Source organism: Podarcis vaucheri (genome assembly GCF_965113315.1).
Source record: "Podarcis vaucheri genome assembly, chromosome: 9".
In the NCBI taxonomy this organism is placed as follows: domain Eukaryota; kingdom Metazoa; phylum Chordata; class Lepidosauria; order Squamata; family Lacertidae; genus Podarcis; species Podarcis vaucheri.
The window spans coordinates 79,004,667-79,023,841 of NC_138767.1; the positions used below are offsets into that span (position 1 = coordinate 79,004,667).

At 53.8% G+C, this 19,175-nt stretch overlaps 1 protein-coding gene across 2 annotated transcripts; it reads left to right on the top strand.

The window, feature by feature from the left end:
- Positions 1–213: 213 nt before the first annotated feature.
- Positions 214–9,179, top strand: NKX3-2 (NK3 homeobox 2). 2 transcript variants are annotated; one of them, XM_082237517.1, is made up of 3 exons: positions 214–3,109; positions 7,817–8,109; positions 8,583–9,179. In XM_082237517.1, the coding sequence occupies exons 1-3, from the start codon at positions 2,584–2,586 to the stop codon at positions 8,673–8,675; spliced, it is 912 nt and encodes a 303-aa protein (XP_082093643.1). In that variant the 5' UTR covers positions 214–2,583; the 3' UTR covers positions 8,676–9,179. The 2 variants fall into 2 exon arrangements, with proteins under 2 accessions (XP_082093643.1, XP_082093642.1); XM_082237516.1 differs by lacking the exon at positions 8,583–9,179 and having other exon boundaries at positions 7,817–8,461.
- The last annotated feature ends 9,996 nt before the right edge of the window (positions 9,180–19,175 follow it).

The window sequence follows — 19,175 nt, forward strand, 5'->3', positions numbered from 1 at the left end:
ACGGGGCCCGGGCCTTTGGGCGAGTTCCGAAGCCGCCGAGGCCCACCGAGAGGCGGCGGGCAGAGGACGAGGAGACGGAGAGGCCTCCCTGAGCCCTGAACCGCGCCGCCTGCCAGCCAGGCTTCTCCTCGCGGCCTCCGGGGCTTCCAGCGACTCTCCCGCCTTTCCCGGCAGCCCGCGGCGACCTCCAAGCCACGGTTCGCTCTGCGGGGAAAGGGCGCGAGTGGAGCTGGGCCTCGGGCTCTGCTGCCGCCCGCCTGGCGCTCGCCTGCCCTTTCCTCGGGGCTGGGCTGCCCGGGCCCCCTCACAAGGGCCGGACTCTTCGCTCCGCGGGACCTTGGCCTCGCCCGGGGTCCCGCCCGGGGCTCCCTCTTGAGGGGGAAGGAAAAGGCGCTGGGCGCCTCGCCTCTTGGAGGCCTTTCGAGGGCTCAGGACAGGCGGCGAGGCCCGAAGGACGGCTCTGGAGCGGATCGCCTAAGATCCAAGATGGACGCGGGGCGGGTGAAGCACTTTGGTTTTACCCGCCCCTGGTTGGAGTTGCTCCTATTTGGGCCTATTTACACCCCAGGCCCTGTAGGATAATGATCGCCTACTCCCTGCCCTCCTTTCGATGGAGCCCCCCAATAGCTTTTTTTATTTTATTTTTTTGCTGCTGCTCGCACACACCAATGTCAAGCTGACCCCCCAACTTCCCTTAAGTGTGCAGCATTTTGAAACACCACAAAAGTCGCATCCCCCATCCCTGTCGCCCCTACTTTTTGCATTCTCCCCCCCCCCCCGCAGGCTTTTATCGATTGTGCCTTCTTCCCCTGGGCCTCTTCCACCTCGAGTCTGTTTCCTGCACGTACACGCAGAGACCTCGCAAAAATGTTTTTCCTTTGCAGATCTGTTTGCATGCAACAAGCGCCGGAGAATGGTGGCACATTTTGGGAAATGTTGGGCAGCTGAAGCAAGCGAAACCAGCATTTCCCCCGGGACCAGATCACTTTATTTCAACGCCTGGCTGTCTCGTAACGTGTACTCGACACACTTGGAAAGTTCTCTGAGAGTCGTCAAGCTGCCCCGGGTTGCGAATGGGAAACAGAAGAGCTGCGTCTCCAGGGAATATAAAGAAGTAAAGCCATCGCCATACGTGCTACATTAAGAATTATTGCTTTTTAATTGGTATACAAGCTCTTATTACGAAAATTCAGGTTCTGACTCCTTTAGGGCACAATGCTGCCAGAGTCGAGCTCAAAGTTGCGTCACGTTGGTTTCAGCGTGAGAAGTTGCTCTTAAGTTCCCCCATTGGAATCCGGATCACGCTCTAACTTTGTTGGCCTTTAAGGTACCGCAGGACTCTGGAGTTTTCATCGGCTTGCAGAAGACGCTTTCCGTGCTTCCAGGAAGAAGGAAGAGCGAGATTTGTTCCTTCTCTATTGGCCTTGTCATGAATTATCAATAATCAAAGACTCTCTTTGATTACTAATGATGCGTCCAGTTAATCATCTCTATAGTAGTTTTTTTCTTTCACTGTGCTAGCAGGGGCTTCTGATGCAACGAATGAATACCATCCTGGAAGGATCTATCTAGCATCTATCCATGATGGGGGAAATAGCTGTCGCAAAACTGATTAAAAATAATTCATCTTTGATATAACATCATCGCCACGACAAAACTGACCTCATCTGATAAAATTGCCTAACAGGAAAACATTTGAAGGCCCATCATCTTAATATCGAAGCACCTAACTGCATATCCGAGGTGGGATTATACAGAAATACATTAAATCGACCATTTGAAAACTACACAGGGAGAGAAAATGTTTGCGACCTAGAAAAAATGTTGCACACGACTGGAGGGGGAAATTAAACGGTCTCCATTCGTTTCCCCATGTTCGAGCAGATCTGGCCCCCTCCCCACCCGCCCCCCGCGCGCGATTGGTTCGTTTTGCAAAAGACGTTTCCCTCGGCGGAGTTTGACACCCGGGTCCCTTCGCCGCTTACTCAGAAGTATGTCTCACTGAAGTTCAGCGAGTACAGGATCGTGAGCACAGCGAGCTGCAGTTAATAGTTTTCTCGCGGAGCAAAAGGCAGCGAAGCCAGCGCGCGGTGGCTCGGCTGGGAAAGGGTTAACGGCCAGCGCTGGTCCGGGACCCCCAACTCGCGCCCAGATCGCTTTGCCTGGAAAAAATTAACAACTTCTTCGGGCTGCCGTGAGAGCCAATCAGGCGGCTCCCGGGGCAGAGCCCTGCCCAATGGGAAAGGCCGGCCCGGGAGCTGTCACTCACCGGAGAGGAATGACAGCTGGGCTCGCATGAAAAAGGCCGAGGAGGGGAGAGGAAAGAAACAGAGGTGGAGGGGGAACGACGGGGAGGGCCTGCCGAGGGGGGACCGGAGCTGGAGGAGCCGCGCCGAGCGGGCGCGAGCGCCCCAGGCAGACCCGACGCCTGCCGCGCTCTTTATGGGAAGACTGCGCAGGACGCCCCGGGGCCCCGACGGCGCCGCTGCCAGTGCTGCAGCCCGAGGAGAGGCGATGCGCTCGCCCAGCTGAAGGGAGGCTTCCCGCTGGAGAAGGAGCCCGAGGGGCGGGGGCCGGAGACCGATGGCGGTGCGCAGCAGCAGCACCCCTGCCCCGACGCCCTTCTCCATCCAGGCCATCCTCAACAAAAAGGAAGAGCGGAGTGCGCGGGGCTTCCTGCAAGGCCGACTGCAGCCGCCGCCGCCCGCAGGGGGCGCCTCCGCCAGCCCCGACGTGGCGCCCGCCTGCTGCTGGAGGCTCTTCGGCGACGAAGCCGCGGCGCTGGCCGCGGCGCTGCAGCAGCACCAGCCTGCCTCCGCCTTGGCCCCCGCGGCTTCCAGGGCTCCCGGACTCGCCGTCTGGGACTCCGACTCGGTCCTGAGCGAGGAGCAAGAGGGCGACAAGGAGGAGGACGACGACGACGAAGAGGACGACGACGAGGACGGCAGCAAATCGCCCGCGGCCTCCCGGAGGCCACGAGAAGGGCAGTCCTCTGGTTCTGGCGCCCGATCGCTGTCGGAGGGCTCGGGCAGGGAGCCACCGGGACAGGAGCTCCAGGAACGGTCCCCGGAGGGTCTCAGCGACATTGAGCTCTCAGCCCGAATCTCAGGTACGCAGAGATTACGCGGGAGTCCCAGGGTGGAGTTTGCGCTTTTGAAATCCGGATTAAAATGGCCAACCCATGGCGCTTTGCTCGCAGGAGCTGATTCCCGGAAATGCCAGTTCCGCGGCACCTATTAAGCACGAATTGGAATTGCAGGGCAGGGGCGGGGGGGGATGAGAATATCCATCCTAAATCATCGCGTGTTAACACAGAGAAACACGCACCCTCCGTGTGCCAAAGGAACGAATCTGCCCCACTGATCTGGAGACGCCAGTTAGCCTGTTAGAGCCGCTTTAGAGTTCCACTTTGAGCGGCCTTTCAGAAGATCCCTGCCCTAGGGAACATGCTGTAGGGGGAACGATCCAACTACTATTTTAACGCTGCAGTCCTTTGCACACTTACACCTAGATCTAAGGCCCACTGCAGTGCGCTTAGACGTGGTCCCGAACACACGCGCTTAAGAGTGCGCTGTTAGTCCGAATGGAGACGGATGGGATGGAGAATTTAGCACTACTGACTGCGTCTCGCTCTCTCCTGCTGCTCATGGTGGAAAAACTCGGGCTGAGGCCACAGAATTCTGGACCCTTCCAGCTTGCGGCCCAGGGAGTCATGTTTTTTTACTGCTTTCTCCATAAAAAGCGTGTCCTCAATAGGCGAGTAGAAGTTTTTACTGTAGCTCTCGTCCCGAAGGCCTTTGTTTAAATAGCGCATCTCAATGTTACAAGCAGAGTCTACTGATGTTCAAGGCCACAACCCCCCTCCGCCCAAAGGAGAAAGAACTCTTTAAAAATATTAATTAAATGGATCATGATCTTCAGGTCTCGCACCTTGCTACATTTTAAATGGAACCTTTCAGCGCCTTGGTTATTCAAAGCTTAGGGCCCATGTAAAGCGAGTTGCTTTTAAAACACTGGAGCAGAAAGTTGCAATTATTTATTTTCGTTTTTGCTTTGTCCGTGTCTCTTGCAGTCCTGCAAACACACGCGCGCACACCAGCCTCGGAGTAATCTCCACTAAAATTACGGTGATGCGAACCTTTATAATCCCATCTTCCCGAACTCCACTCCCAACTTTATTATATAGAAATCTGTTTCTTTTTAATCCATAGTATTTCACTTAATTCGTCTACAGCACAACCCTAGGCAGAAATCCTATACAGAAATTGCTTCCGTTCAGTTCAGTGGGGTTAAGCGGGTACAGATAAGACGGCAGCATTACGCTAGACAGTGAGTCCATCACCCGCTGCTACTCCCAGTCCCCGCTCGCCTCATTATGTAGGCCCCGGAGCTGGAGGCAGGCTGCAGGCCCTCCGTCCCAGAGAGCAACTGGCCTAGACAGTGGCGTAGCGTGGGGGGTGCAGGGGGGGCCGGCCTCACCGGGCGCAACATCTGGGGGTTAGGGTTAGGGGGCGCAAATCCACGGGTTAGGGGGCGCAAATTACTTGCCTTGCCCCGGGTGCTGACAACCCACGCTACGCCACTGGGTCTAGAGCCTCTTAGACTTTCGCTTGAAAACGGCGACTCTCCTCGTTTCCTCAACCCCGAGGCGGCTCCTCTGGACGCAGATCTCGGGATGCGATCCAAATGCGATCTCGGGATGCGAATTTGGTGGCAAAATCCGGGGCGGGGAGTCCCACTGCCTGGTACCCACTTACATGGCGACCCGGTTCCGCGTCCACGTGCCAGGGAGGGGCCGTGAAATAGGGCGCCTTGCTTGCGGGAAAAAGCAGCATCTTCGGGGCAGAGCCATTACCGAAAGCCACACCCCACCCCCCAAAAAGAAGAAGTCAGTTTGTTCCTTCCGGCCTATTCCGGAAACCATGCAGAGGGCTGTTTTACTCCAGGGAGTTTCCCAGTCTTCAAGGGCGCTTGTTCGCCTGGTGGCCATTGCGGAAGAACCAAGGCTGGCAGGCCGGGCGAGGTCTGGGAGCAAAAGGACTGGCGGGAACGGACGTCCAGGAACGGAGGAGAAGCAAGATTATTTCAGCCTCGAGGGCGGGAATAATAGCCCTAAAAACAAGAGCAGTAACCCCGCGATCCAGCCCAAGCTGCGGGCTTTCGAGCCTAGTCAGTTCTTAAGCAGAGTTGCGCGCATACTTCAGACTTTTGCGTGGAACTCCTGCGCTTAACTTCTCCGCCTTGCGTCCCGAATTTTTGTTTTCTTTTTTTTAATGTAAGCTTTGAGGTGTAGCTTTCATAAGGCAGGATCGTGCCTCTGAATGAGGATCCATTGCCACGGGGAGAAGGGGAGGGCAGCCGCCGCCGTAGATTAGTGGGAGAGCAAGCGAGTGATATTTATTTGCGAGAGGCGGATAAAATCCCTTTTCAGTTGCACGGTTCCAGGATTTCCAGTCACGTGAGCCGGATTAAATTTCGTGTAAGGGATACTTTGGCCGGTCCGATCCACAACCTCATTAAGCCCTACGTAGTACTGAGCGCGATTTTAAGATCAACGGAGCTCAAAATACTTCGGTTAATCCGTATTGAGACTCGCAAGGTCAACCAAAACAATAATCAGCTGCAGCCATTGAAACCGCTTGTGCCAGAGTATTTTGCTCTCTGTCCTGGGGACGAGCTCACGAGTGCTGCTTACTCCCGTGTAAAACACAGACGCAGACCCTCCTAAATGCTTCTAGGCCCACCTCCGTTGCTTCGTTTTGGGTTTTCACGCCTGTGGCCGGATGTGGCGTGGCCTTGAGTGGGCCCGGCTCTCCGAAGCCTTTCCCTGCCTGGTTTGCCAACTGGGCTCGCCTGCCGGGTCGCCGGGACTGGGGCTTCCCTCCTAACTCCGCGACAGTCCAGTTGCCGACTTTCACGCGTGAGTGAAAGAGAAAGTCTTTCTCGGCCCTGCGCTGAACTCGATGGGGGGGGACCTCTATTTGGCGCTGTGCTGTAGGTGGAGCCCACCCACCCCAGCCCCGTTTTGAGTGCAGGGGGGAGGACAGGTATCTCACTGAGACGGGAATCAGGTGTCCCCTGGGAGGGATGGGCGATTTTGGTTGGGTGCCCCTCCCCAAGATTCCCGAAGGAGGCCTTCCTCCCTGCCTCCCCCTCCTCCTGGCTTTGCAGGCTCGCGGTCGGTCTGCAGGAGCCTCCATCCGAAATCCAGAGGGGGGGGCACAGAAGGGACAAAGTATATGTCTAGGTGTGAAGTTGCACCCCATATGTTAGGATCTCAAAGAAAAATAACTGCATATTAATGACAAGACTCCAGCAATTGGGGGGGGGCGAGTTCTTTTGGGGGTAGGGGAGGCCGCAGGGATGCATAGCCTCTGCCTGCCAGTTCTGCCCCTTCAAACGACGTCCTGGGTCCCTATCCTGCCTGGTTCCGAGGTCCGCCTCCTTCCTGGATGAGCCAGGGACCCGGCCCAACTCCGTGTCAGTATTTATATCCCGCTTTTTGACCACAAAGCAAACGCGGCTTGCCAGTTTGTGGCGAAACAACTTTAAATGCCGTCCGAACAGCGAAAAAAGGCAATCCAGTATCGACGATAATGCGCTCGGCCAGAAAGCGTGTCTGAGGCGAAATAGTCTCGAGAGCCGGTTCCCAAAGCCCCTCTGCCCCTTCGAGGTCCTTGTTCGAGCCCCGTCTCTCTTCCGGCCTTCCTCCAGCCACTCTTCCGAGGGCCTCGTGACCGGCAGGCCGATCTCCTCCGGCACGTTCCCGTGGCCCTCCGTGGGAAGAAGGGAAGAGCCCCAGGCGGGTCCCTCCAGGTTTCCCCCGAAGCGCCTGGTCTGGCGGGGCTCCGCTTGGATCCTTATGTAGGCTTGGGTGGTCTGTCGAAATGCCACGGGGTTTAATCCCAGGCCGAGTGAGTCTCGTATAGGGCGGTCGCCTTAGGCTCTTTTCCCAAATGAAAGCCTGTTCCCTGAAAGCGAAATGGGAGCCGCTGTCCGGAGACCGCCGCCCGCCTGCGACAGCCTTGCGTCCAGGCGAGCTTATTTCGAAGCCAGTCTCTCGGGGTCAAGGGACGCAAGCTGTTTGAAATGGCATTTCTCCCTCTATTTACTGGGGTGCTGACAACCGACTGTGGTTTTACGACGGCCGGCGGCCTTTGATCCGAATCCTGTTTCTTTCAGAGTCAAGCGTTAATGTGGGATCCGAGGCGGGAAGGGTGGCCGCGAACCACAAAACACAGTCCTGGGCTTGGGGGATTCCAGGCGCGCAATGTCGCTCCGTCGGGCTCCGTCGCTCGTCCTAAGCAGAGGTGCTAGCGAAGGGGAGGCTCACTTCGAGCTCACTTCGAATCAAACGGACTTTGGCTCTCCATGCTTTCTGAGTGTTTCTCAGGAGATCCTACACGTCTGGCCAACTCTCTGGTTCCAAACCCGTGTTACTATTGTGATTTACTCTCGAATGAGACTGGGTCACTGCGTGGGCATTTCAAAGGCACAAAGAAGAGGACTGGGTTGAGATGTGAAAGTTAAAAATGTGTGTGTGAGTTTCTGCGTGACACACATACACGAGAAATTTGCTTTTCTCTGCCTCTCTCTGACAACACCCCACCCCTTTGTGCCTCTCCAAATCCGAAACGTCGCCCCTGCCCGGGGTGCCGCCAATGGGTGCGAGCCTTTGAAAAAGACGGCAGTGGGATCCCCGCCGTGTGCGCTCGGGTTTGAGTCGGGTGTGGGTGGCGAGGGCATTTTGGGGGTCCCCCTTCGCCCCGCCTCTTCTGATTCTGGATTGTTTGTGCCTCTACCGTGTTTCCCTCAGATCGCAGCCATCCTGACGAGCTCGAGGAAGAGCAGAGCAACAGCAGAGGTGGCGGTAAGAGCTCCAAGGCCCCGTCGGAGGAAGACGAGGCGGCGGCGGCGGCAGCAGCTGGGTCCGGCTCGGCCCCGATGGCCGCTTCGACGGCAGCTTCGAAGCCGCGAAAGAAGCGCTCCCGGGCGGCGTTTTCCCACGCGCAAGTCTTCGAGCTGGAGCGACGCTTCAACCACCAGCGCTACCTGTCCGGGCCGGAGCGCGCCGACCTGGCCGCGTCGCTCAAGCTCACCGAGACGCAGGTGAAGATCTGGTTCCAGAACCGGCGCTACAAGACCAAGCGGCGCCAGCTGGCCGCGGATCTGCTGTCCTCGGCGCCGGCCGCCAAGAAAGTGGCTGTCAAGGTGCTAGTCCGTGATGACCAGAGGCAGTATCACCCGGGCGAGGTCCTCCGGCCGCCGCCCCTCCTCTCCCTCCAGCCATCCTACTATTACCCCTATTATTGCCTACCGGGCTGGGCTCTCTCCGCCTGCGCCGCGGCCGCCGGGGCCACGCAGTGACCCACGCAGTGACGGGGACTCCCTGCCCTCGATCCAGGCTGGATTAAGAGCCGTGGCTTCGGACTAAGGCAAATGGACGAGACCCGGAGGGCGGGTGGGCAGGCGGGGGGCGGGGAGCAGGGGCAGAGGAGAACTGCACTCTGACCCGCTGTCTCCAAACCCCAAAGAACGTCCTTATTTCATCTGCCCCTCCCCCATGTCTTTTGGTCTTCCAGCGAAACTCCAGTGGAGCTTCCCCGACGGGGCTGGATGAATGTAAGGCAGCCTCCGCTCCACGCTTCTCTTTCTTCGAGGCGGCAAAAGGGTGAGGTTTTGCCCAACACGCACCCCAGAACAGCGCAAATAAATCCAAACCTATTTTATGCCTCGGCGCAACCCCGCCGGAAGTTCTCCGGCGCGAACTGGCCCCCTTGGGCAACGGAGGAGCCGCCGCCTGTGAGTCCCCGCTGCCCATTCACTTCCATGGGCCTTGCGCTGGGTAACTTCCCGCTGGATCGCGCCCGGTTTCTTCGAGGCGATGATGGAGAGGATTTGGGAGAGTTGATATTTTAGCACTTTGCGGTTGTATTAAATTGTTGTTATTATGATAATTATTTTTATATTCAATGTGAATATTTTAGTCGGGCCTGCGGGGGTGGGGTGGGAACCCTCTAAAGGGAGTTTCAGTACTATTCAGTGTCTTCTCGTGTCTCTTCGCTGTGTCAGTTTCCCAGCAAACCTCGCTGTCATTCTCTCTGGTGGACGCCTGCATATTTGTGAATATTTGTTTGTTAATCCGTTCCCCTGTACCTATTCTTTTTTTAATTTATAAAGTTCAGTTTAACTCCTGACTATTGTCTCCTTTTTCTACGATTCTCAGGCCCAGTTTAGTCGGACTTACCACCGAGTAAAATTAGTTAGAGGACCCTTTCCTCGGTGAATTCTGCTCGGTGTGATTCCTGTAAAGGAAAAGTAACTTGACTTTATATGGGGGGGTTAGCCCTGCTATGAATATAGTGGAACCTGTTTCCGAGAAAAAAATGATAGTTTCCGGCTTCACTTTCCTTTGTCTCGGAAGCAAACGTGTTTGATTTTGGATCGCTAAGAAGAAGTTCGGCCCATGACAATGTGGCCTTTAGCCCGGATCTGCTTGAAAGTTAATCTGTAGGTGCTCAACGAAGTTTGGTTCGGGGCCATTAGGTGTAGAATCCTACCTGACTTTCCCCACAGTGAAGTTCGTCTTTCCTGGGTTGTGGATCATTCAACTGAATGCCTCCACATCGCCCGCCGCTGTGACTCCATTTCCATTTTCCATAGCAAAGTCAACGGCAGTGCCAATCTCTTCATACAGGAGCTCTGTATTTTCACGGCCCACCGTACTTCTGTGACGGCACGATGTGTGTGTGTGTGTGTTCTGTTTTAACTGTGCTCTGCTTTAACTGTTTTTAATTCTAAAATTTAAATCGTTGTAACCCTCCCTGGCATCTGCTGGTGAAGGGCGGGCAATAAATTTAATAATAATCTTAATCCATTCCCTGCAAACCTTTGGGTAAGAGCACCTATGAAAAGCGGATGGGCTGCCCAAGTCTCTGTGCATCCTTGCTTTTGAAACCAGGTACCACCGTCAAGGTTCCTTGCATGTAGAGGTAGCGAGATTTTATATACAGCAGAGCTTTAGATTCCTAAGCTGCTTCCTCTTCCTCCCACTGTACACACACGCGCGCGCGCGCGAATGGGTTGCCTTTCTCCCGAGGTTAACTAGCTGTGAAAGGTTTCTTTTCGCATCTCGGCTCACAATAGCTAAAGGAGTCGCGAGAAAATGGGCAGACTGCGATCGAGGACGCAACGCACGTCTACACAAATTGCTGGGTGGAGGAAATGTGTCGTATGGACACCTGAGAGAACTTGGGCTTGAGATCAACCGAGCAACTGGGGCCAAAGGGCAGCTATTTGGGCTTTGCCTATTAGCTTCGGGGAAGCGCCGACGTGTCCCACACGTTGGCCCAACAGGGGCTAACCTAGCGGGGCTTGGTGAGGAATTCGTGGCCATTTAAACAGTGAGGCAATTGTACCGGGTTTCTTTCTTTCTTGGTGGTGGAAGCCCTTTGGCAAGCATCCAAGCAAGCGCCTTGATTGGATGCTGCTTCTCTTAGCACAAGGGGATGTATTAATAAGTACCATCCTCTGTGGGTGCGTGTGGGCGTAGGTGTGCCATTCTCTCCCCCCCCCCGTGTGTGTGTACACCCACCCACCCACCCTTGAAGAGTCACTTGGTGGGAAGCTTCCAGCTTTTGAACGAGTCTCCCTTAAAGTTCCTGCCCCGGCCCCATCAATGCTGAGTTTCTCTCCTCCAAAATTAAGCACCAGGGGAATGCATTTGGGGGGAGAGCGCGGCCACCTTGCGGAGAGGGATTGTTGTGCCCGCAGCCGAGCCGGTGATTGGACGGTTTCGTTGCGCGCGAAGGCGCCCATGACAGAGCCCTGGATGTCTCTCTCCATCCCCAGGGCGTCAGAGACGGGAGCTGGACTTCGGAGAGTAAGAATTCCCACGGCCGTTTATCCCAAGAGGTTTCAGATCCACCAGATCTCCGCAAGAGCGAACTTCACCCCTTACCTCCTGGTTCAAAATCCTTAGGGCTGCAACCTTTAGGTGGGGAAATAACCAGCTAGCTGCGCAATCCTATGCGTGTTTCCTCGGAAGAAAGTCCTATTGAGCTTACGGTTCCGATCCTAATTCCTGCGCACACTGAATGCGGATAAATCCCCCTGATCTCGGTGTGGATTACTTAGCCGAACATACACGAGGGATTAGGCCAGAAAGCTGTATCTGATTTATCGAGGAGAGATGGGTTTAATCGCAGAAGGGAATTAAGGGAAGTTAAGGGAAGGAATGTTGGGTTCTCAAGCTATTTTTCTCCCAAAGTACTGGTGATTTATAAGGAATGGGACGGGGAAAGTAAATAATATTTTAACCAGTTAGAGGCAACTTTGTTGATCATATCCTCAGTTATCTTGCAATTCCTCTACTTTGAGCTTTTGGTAAGATAACTACCATATTAATCAGTGAAAGGGCAGGGGACTAAACATGATGCGATAGGCTCTGGAATGCATTGCCTTGTCAAAGAGCTGCTATCCATACTTTCACTTTTATCTGCTGCGGCCGGGGCGCGTGTCTGTCTGCGGAGAACCGCACTCAGGACCGGGACCATTTTATCAGGCAGCCTGCTGTGTTCTTATCAGAATACACCGCGCAAAGGTTCCAGAAAAAGCATTTGGCAAGATCCGCCTTGTGTTGGCCATAGAGGGGAACAGTAAAACCGTGAGAAGGCGGCAGTCTAAATCCGCCTGTGAGGCCAGCGGCCTTTTGCGCTAAAAAGAGAAAACAATGTTCCGCTCTCCATCTTTATCTGCGCTCTCTCTACAGTGGCGTTGAGGAGGCTCAAAAGGCTCCAAGCAGCGTTCTTGAGATGCAAATAAATCATTAAGAGTCGTGAAATCGGCGCAATTAAGTCCTGTTACGCTTTCGGCCCCTGTTAAGGCAGTGATCCTGATAACCGCTCAAGATCATTCAGCCAAGGGGAACTTTCTTCCATGTAAGCACGGGGGGGTCAGGGCTGGACAGGGCGGTGGCCGGGGAAGCCTCGCCAGTCCAGGTCTGTCATCTACGGACTGCTGGGAGCCGCCGACCTCCTGGAGCGGAAAGAGTTGGCCCTGGAGCACAGGGAAGGGGGATCGGGGTTCATAGCCAAGTAAACGGGGTTCACTTAACTACTGAGCGGCTCCCGCCTCCTTTGGCTTTTTTCCTTTCCTTAAGGCTGCGTTTTCCTTCTCGGACTTCCACCAGGCTGGAAGGAGAGTCAGTCGAGGCGGGGCCTTTTTGCTGAGAGGCAGCGTTTGTCTTGGGGCTGGGGGCGCCGAGGAAGTGGGAGGATTCTCTTCTTGCCTCTGGATTTGCTTTCAGGCCGAATTTTGCCACTCCCCACCGGGGAAATGTTCAGAGGGACAATCCTGAGGATCTGTTTGTAGGCAAAGGTGGGGGCGATTTGTGTTTTGATTCCCCCAGGGCCCCAGCTTGACTCCTTCTCTCGGGCAAATGTTCCTGAGACATTCAGAGCTCTGGCCGAAGGAAGAGCAGGCTTTGTGGGCCGCCGGGAGAGGAGGGGAGCCACGATTGCCCTTGAACACCGTCCCCCCCCCGCAAAAAGCAACCGATCCCGCGCTCCTTTCATTTGTTCTAAGGTATTGCACAGATTAAGAAGGGTCTGCTGCCATGGGCACGATCCAGCCGCAAAGAAGCACATTTAAATCCTCTCGGCTTCTTTTCCACGAGGAAGGCTGAAGACAGGGGTTGTCTTATTGAAGCCCGTGTGTGTGTGTGTGTGTGTGTAAGAAACCCTTGTATTGAAAGGGTAATGTTTACTCCGTCTTTCAACTGCTAATAATAGTTAACTCCCATCACAGTCACTAGTGACATTTACAGCTCGATCCAGGCCCCAATTAAACCGAATAGTTCATTAAAAGCCTTATTTATTTATTTATTTATTTATTATCGAGTCAAACAAGTTATTTTCAATACGAACATTCATTCCGATTTAAAAACAACCGCCGCCACCAAAGCGCTACCTCTGAGTCATCTTTTTTTTAAAAGCAAATTCTTACTTTTCTGTTAAAAAACAACAACCACCAACTCATATGCTTTATAATACTCTGAACTCAGGAAACAGGAGCAGCAACATCCTGTGGCATATTTTTATTTATTCCTCGCCAAGTACTATTGGGTCTCACGAAGCCGTTTTCTTGCAAATGAAAGGTGTGTCTCCAAGCCCCCTTAATGGGGACAAGGCCCCTTCCGCCCCGTGGATTTGAATGGAGTCTGGGTTGCATCGTCAGACTTTGGGGTTCGACCCATTTGTCTGAGGATATATTTGTGCTGGGGAGGCTAACACTTATTTGACAACCCCATAAAGGGTTAGAAAATTATGGTAAGGAGAAAGAGAGCAGATACTACGTATTTATTTTCCCCTCTTGAAAGGGCTGCCTTGGAGATTAGAACGTGGCTCTAAACCCCACCAGATATAACAAAGAAAGAGGCTATTGTCTTATTTATTTTACGTTTCTATCCCACCTTTCCTCCAAGGGGCTCAAGCCGACTCGCGCGATTCTCCCCCCTCTCCTCTTTCTCCTCGCAAGGACCCTGTGAGGTAGGTTAGGCTGAGAGACAGGGACCGAGTGGGGTGAAAGCCCTGGTTTTCCAGCTCCTAGCAGTGGCGTAGCGTGGGTTGTCAGCACCCGGGGCAAGGCAAGTGATTTGCGCCCCCTAACCCGTGGATTTGCGCCCCTAACCCTAACCCCCAGATGTTGCGCCCGGTGCGGCCGGCCCCCCCTGCACCCCCCACGCTACGCCACTGGCTCCTAGTCCAGCCCTCGAGTCCCTCAGATCGTTCTCTTCAGAGGCTGCGGAGGCGCCTCTGGGAGGAGGAAGAAGGCAGGCGCCCCGCGGAAGAAGCAAGGAAGCCCTCCTCCGTCGCCTGCGCACGCTGCTTGGGCCTTTCCAGTGGCATCTGCCCAGCCGCTGTGGGAGGTCGAATGCTGGGCTTGGTAAACCCTTGGTCTGACCCAGCAGGGCGGGCCTTCTCACGTTCTTAGGGGGTCTCACACACGTTTTTCCTTCCAGCGAAGCGTGCAGGAATCGCAGTTTCCACCTGTCTCGAGAACGCCGAGGCCTCTCTGGTCGCTTTCAAGGCAGGAAAAGAGGGCGAAGGAAGGGAGTCCGAGGGGCCCGTCCGCCCACCCGACGGCGGCTGCCCTTCCCTCCTGGGCGCTGGCTGGGAAACGCGGAGCCAATAAACGGTAGGCCGGCGCTTGCAAGAGAGCGCCAAGAGAAGGGCGGGCGCCTCCAGCCCAGTTGATTATCGAGGAATTTCTGGTGCAGCATCAGGCTCAAAATTCGCATATTATTATGAGTAATAAACACATTGGCACATGGTGGTTTATATAAGCATATTGCGATTATGAAACAAAAACTGAAGCTGATATTTATTGTTCAACTAAACAGAAGGAGCATGCCCTTGGATTCGTAGTTATTTCACTGGGGCTTCCGGATGAATCACCTGCTTATGATGGAGGTTCCTATATATTAGTATTTTCCTGCATATCTCTGGCTTTTCCTGCTTCGTGTAAGCCACACACGGCAATGCACCTGCTAATGCCCTGAATGCGCAGGGCTGGATAAGCGCACTCCCTCGGAATGGATCGGACTCCTCCCCAAATAACAAGCACGGTCTACCCTGCAGTTCTCCCGTCCCCATTCTAGGAAGTGTCAGCTGAGTAAGATACAATTAGGATTCTCATTCGTTCCCATGATGCGATGGCACGAAGATCCGAGGTGGGGGGTGTGTGTTTAGAATCAGGGTAGGCGTTTTTTATTTGCCTGCAAGTACAGGTGGGTCAAGAACCCAGTAACCCTTTCCTGACTGTATTACTTCGTTTCATCGCTTTGAAGATAATTTACAGTACTCCTGAAGCGAGGGAGTAGCGTCCACGGAGCTCCACCATCTAAATCAGGGATGGGGTGGCTGTGGCGGCTATGGGGTGGGGAAGCACAGCAGTGTATGGAAGGCTGACCCGAATCTAAATTGACTGATGGTGGTTAGCAAGGGATTAAATGGGCCACCTGTACTTCCGGGTCGGAGAGAAACTGTGGCAGATAGTAGCGTTCCTTTCCTCTACGGTGCAAAATATGTACAATGCGTTCAGCATGTTTACTTGAAAGCCAGTTCCACTGTATGTTACCTGCTGGTGTCATAATAGATAGATGGATAGATACATAGAGAACGCGAGATGGAGATACAGGTGTAAGTGAATGTATCATTCCTAAGGAACGTGCTAAGCACCAGTTTAAATATTCGGTTGACTCACCAAGGGACAACTGGCGCCGCCCCAAGTACCAGTTCAGGTTGCAGAGTGCAATGCTCGCCAACCGAAGGAAAAAAGAAAAGAGCATTTTCCCATGTGGAAAAGTGGCGGGTCAAGGAAAACGATTCACCCCCAACTTCTCCATTATTTGCATGTTCCAAAGTGCAGGTCCTGCAGTCTGAAGTCCAGGACCACCGCGAGCTCTTGACGCTAAGGACTGCATCAGGAGCTCTCCCGAAGGAGTAACATGAAAAAGACAAACAAACCCAGCTGCTCTGGAGTCCCAACCTGTGCATATTTACTCCGAAGTAGGTGCTGAATTGGCTGACGGAGTTAACACACACAGCTTGAAAGCTGGCTTGAAATACTTGCTGCTGAACACTCTTCCTTCCTAAAAGCGATCAAAAAGAGTTCTTATTCCAGCTAAATTAGAGATCTGAAGGACAGGGAGACAGCTGAGGACGCGTGGAGGTCCCTCACTCTGTTTGCTTTCTCCCCAACATTTGCTTCTAAGTTCCGCGAATGCATTCAGTGGGGCTTACTTCCAGTTAAATGTACATGGATTGGAAATGCTCTTCCTCCTCCATTGATTTAATTAAACAGGTAACAAAACCCGTTCTTGCTTCTTCTCCACAATACTACTAAGCTGGGACAGCGACTGTTTTCCTTTTAAAATTCTATATATAATTTCACTTTCAAATAGAGAAACACCTCTCTTGAATCCAGCTGCTCATAGATAGCAGGGGGATGCAGCGCTACCTTCCCTGAGTATCCTGAATCGGCGCGTGCATATATGTGTAAGCGTGTTTAGGATTGAGGGAACAATCCTAACTATCCCATGATCTAATCTGAAACATGCTTCCTTGAAAGTGAACAGGTCAGTGAATAGGGATTTCTTCTTTCTGACTGCATGAGTTTCCCAGCCTTCGTATATTTGCTTTGCACCCCGATTCTACAGGTCTTTTGAAATCTCGTAGGGACGAAGGAATGGGTGAACCCCCCCCCCGCCTGGTTTAACTCCGGCCCCAGCCTGACTCGAGCGGAGTCCTTGGGCAAGCCGTTCCCCTCGGCCTGGATCGTTCCCCTGCCCAGCAATCGCCTTCCTGCTTTATAGAGTTGTCAGAAGGATAGCCGCAGCAATGTGGCGGAAGAGTTTGACCATCTGTCTGAGAATCTGCCCTTTTCCCGCCGCGTTCCTTAAACGCTGTTTGTTAGAAAGGTCAGCGGGTCGCCTCGGAGCAGCCACTGATTTCTGAGGTGGGGAAATTGCCTCTGGGCTGTCCCTTTGAGACACCAAGTCGGGAGCCCATAGGATGAAACCAGATGTCAGGCAAGCAGAACCCTAATTTCTCCCTGACGTGCTAGTTTTCTAAGTGCAGGGGTTGTTTCCTGTGGAGAGCATTATGTGAATCTCCCGCCTCCCAGGTTTACCCCTCCGCCGCAGCTAAGCTGCCCTCCTTTGCAAGGTCTAATTTATGTCGCAGGGTTCTTGGGGGGTTGGAGATTTTCTCCGGGCTCCTGAGAAAGAGGAAGATACAGGAACACACAAGCGATTGCTTCTACTTCCTTTCCTCCCTCTCCTTTCCCCGCTGAGATATATCCAAATATTTTGACTTTGGATTGTGGATGAGGCTGTCACCCCCATTGACGTCAGCGGGAGGGACGCCGGCCGGACACTCCGCTGTACAGGCGCGCTTCTTCGGAGCAAATCCCACGGAGTTCAACGAGATGGACTCGTTAATAAGTTTGCTTATGGTGGCAGCTTCACTTGACAGACACCACACACACACACAGACACACTCGCTGATGTCAGTGACGCTTCCAAACAAACCTGCTTGGGCGTCCGAATTAATTGATTCCCAACAACTGAGAGGCTCTCTTATTTCAGAGTTTGTTTGCTTCTTAGAAGATCCCTATCCCGCCTTTCGAAGAAGCGCCCTTCGAGGCTGCTTACAACAGATTGCAGTCGCGCGCAGGAGCAAGCCGGCAGCCCGGCTGCTCGGGCTCCTTCGGCCGCTGGACCGGCCCGGCTGGTCGCCTCCTCCCCGTTGTTTGTTTGGGTTTTTTTGCTTGTGACGGGATCCTTTGGCTCTTTTCCTTTACCGAGGTCTGTGAATGATAAACAAGGGGAAATATGCTGGCGGTGGTGGTAGCAGAGTCTTGGGGGAGAGGCGAGAAGCCAAAACCATGGGGTCGGGGATGGAAATTTCCTCTTAACCAGATTGTCCCTTCTCTCAGGTTGGTAACGCACCCAAAATAAGAGCGTCCAGCGCTCGCTCTCGCGCCAGGTTTGGTTGGGAGGTGGGGACTGCCTGTGCGGAGCGAAGGTGATGGATGGCGCTTCCTTTCTTCGCACAAGGCGCGCATTTATAACCCTCGAGAGCGATCCCCAGAGAAACCCTGAGCAAAGACCCTCGACTCGAGACAATGGCGAGAATGCAGGACCCACCCAGCCCCTCTTCCTCTGCAACCCGAGATCCCGGAGCTGCGTGCTCGCTGGCTATCGCCCTCCAGCTCCTGCACCGCCTGCTGCAAAGGAAAACAGTTGCTTGCGAGGCAGAGAGAGCAGCAAGAAAAGGCGTGCGCGCGTAACTGCGCGCGTGGGGCGGGTGAGGGTTTTCGGGGGAGTTTTGGTCAGACACCCGAATGGAGATCTGAGGCGCTACGACGCTGGAAACAAGTGAGGGGGGCGCGCGACACGATCCCTGCTGACCCTAGGCCCCCCCAAAAAAGAACCAGCCTGGGCGAATTCCCTCTCCACACCCACCTCCCCAGCCAACAATGTTTACTTTTTAGGCTGCAATTCAGCTCCGTTAAGCATTCAAAGAGAAGCGGCTCTTGATTCCAGTTGCACCGGGATCGCCCATGTTCTGGCGAGACCAAAGCCTTGGAGTAAGACTCGTTGAATCCAATGAGGTTGACTTTTGAGTAGATGCATATGGGCTTGCCCGGCGAGCCAGTAGCGATGGGCTTGCTTCCACATGAAGGCGTTTAGGAATGCAACCTCACCGCTCCCTGCCAGCAGGAAGATAAGGCGCCTCAGGAGCGCCCCGAGCGCCCGCATCTAGCCTCTGTGTGTGCCTCGATGTCCTGGCTAGCCCCGCGCCTCGGGGGAAAGTCTCTGCTTCCTCGGGGCGTAAGATCCAACCGAGCAGCCTCCTTTACGTTTCAGGAAACTGAACTATTCAGATTTCAAAAGAATCTCAGTTCACACATTTGAACTAAGTCAGAAAAAACCTTTGGAAAGTTCTTTGCGCGCGCGATGCTTTGTATGCTGAACGTGAATTGGTAGCTTGATTGTATTTGGTGAATGTCTGGGTTTCAGACATTTTATTTTACATTATCTGGCATCTTATGCAAGGCCAAATGGCGGCAGGCAAAGAAACATTTGCTGCGTCCGAAGGATTCGTTCTCTAAGTGACTTAAACCCCAGGTGATAGGCCATGAACGATATAGATAGTGTGTGTGTGTGTGTGTGTGTGTGTGTGTGTGTGTTTGTACACTATGCATGATGATACCGATGCATAGATATACTACGCATCTCATTGATATCTACGGGTGAGATCTATAATCTGTCCCGTACGGGTTGTCTCTCTCTTTTCAGTCAAGGAATCTGACAGTTTGCAGCCGCGCCTAGCCTCGGTCAGGGTACGCAAATACGGACCCCAAATATATTTCCTCAAGGGGGCTTTGCAGAAGTTAGTTCCACTGTGTTCCGGGAAAGTTTGCTTCGGGCTGCACCTTCCGCTTCCTAAAAGTTGCGCTTGCAGTCTGGCGGGACGCCTCCTTGAGGGTTGGGACCCCGCGCCCTTGAAGTCTTTGTGGGGGAACTCGCAGCTAAATCCGCTGCAAGAAGAACAAACTGAAGAGATTTGGAATGGACGAAAAGGGAATAAGGATGAAATCACCTCATC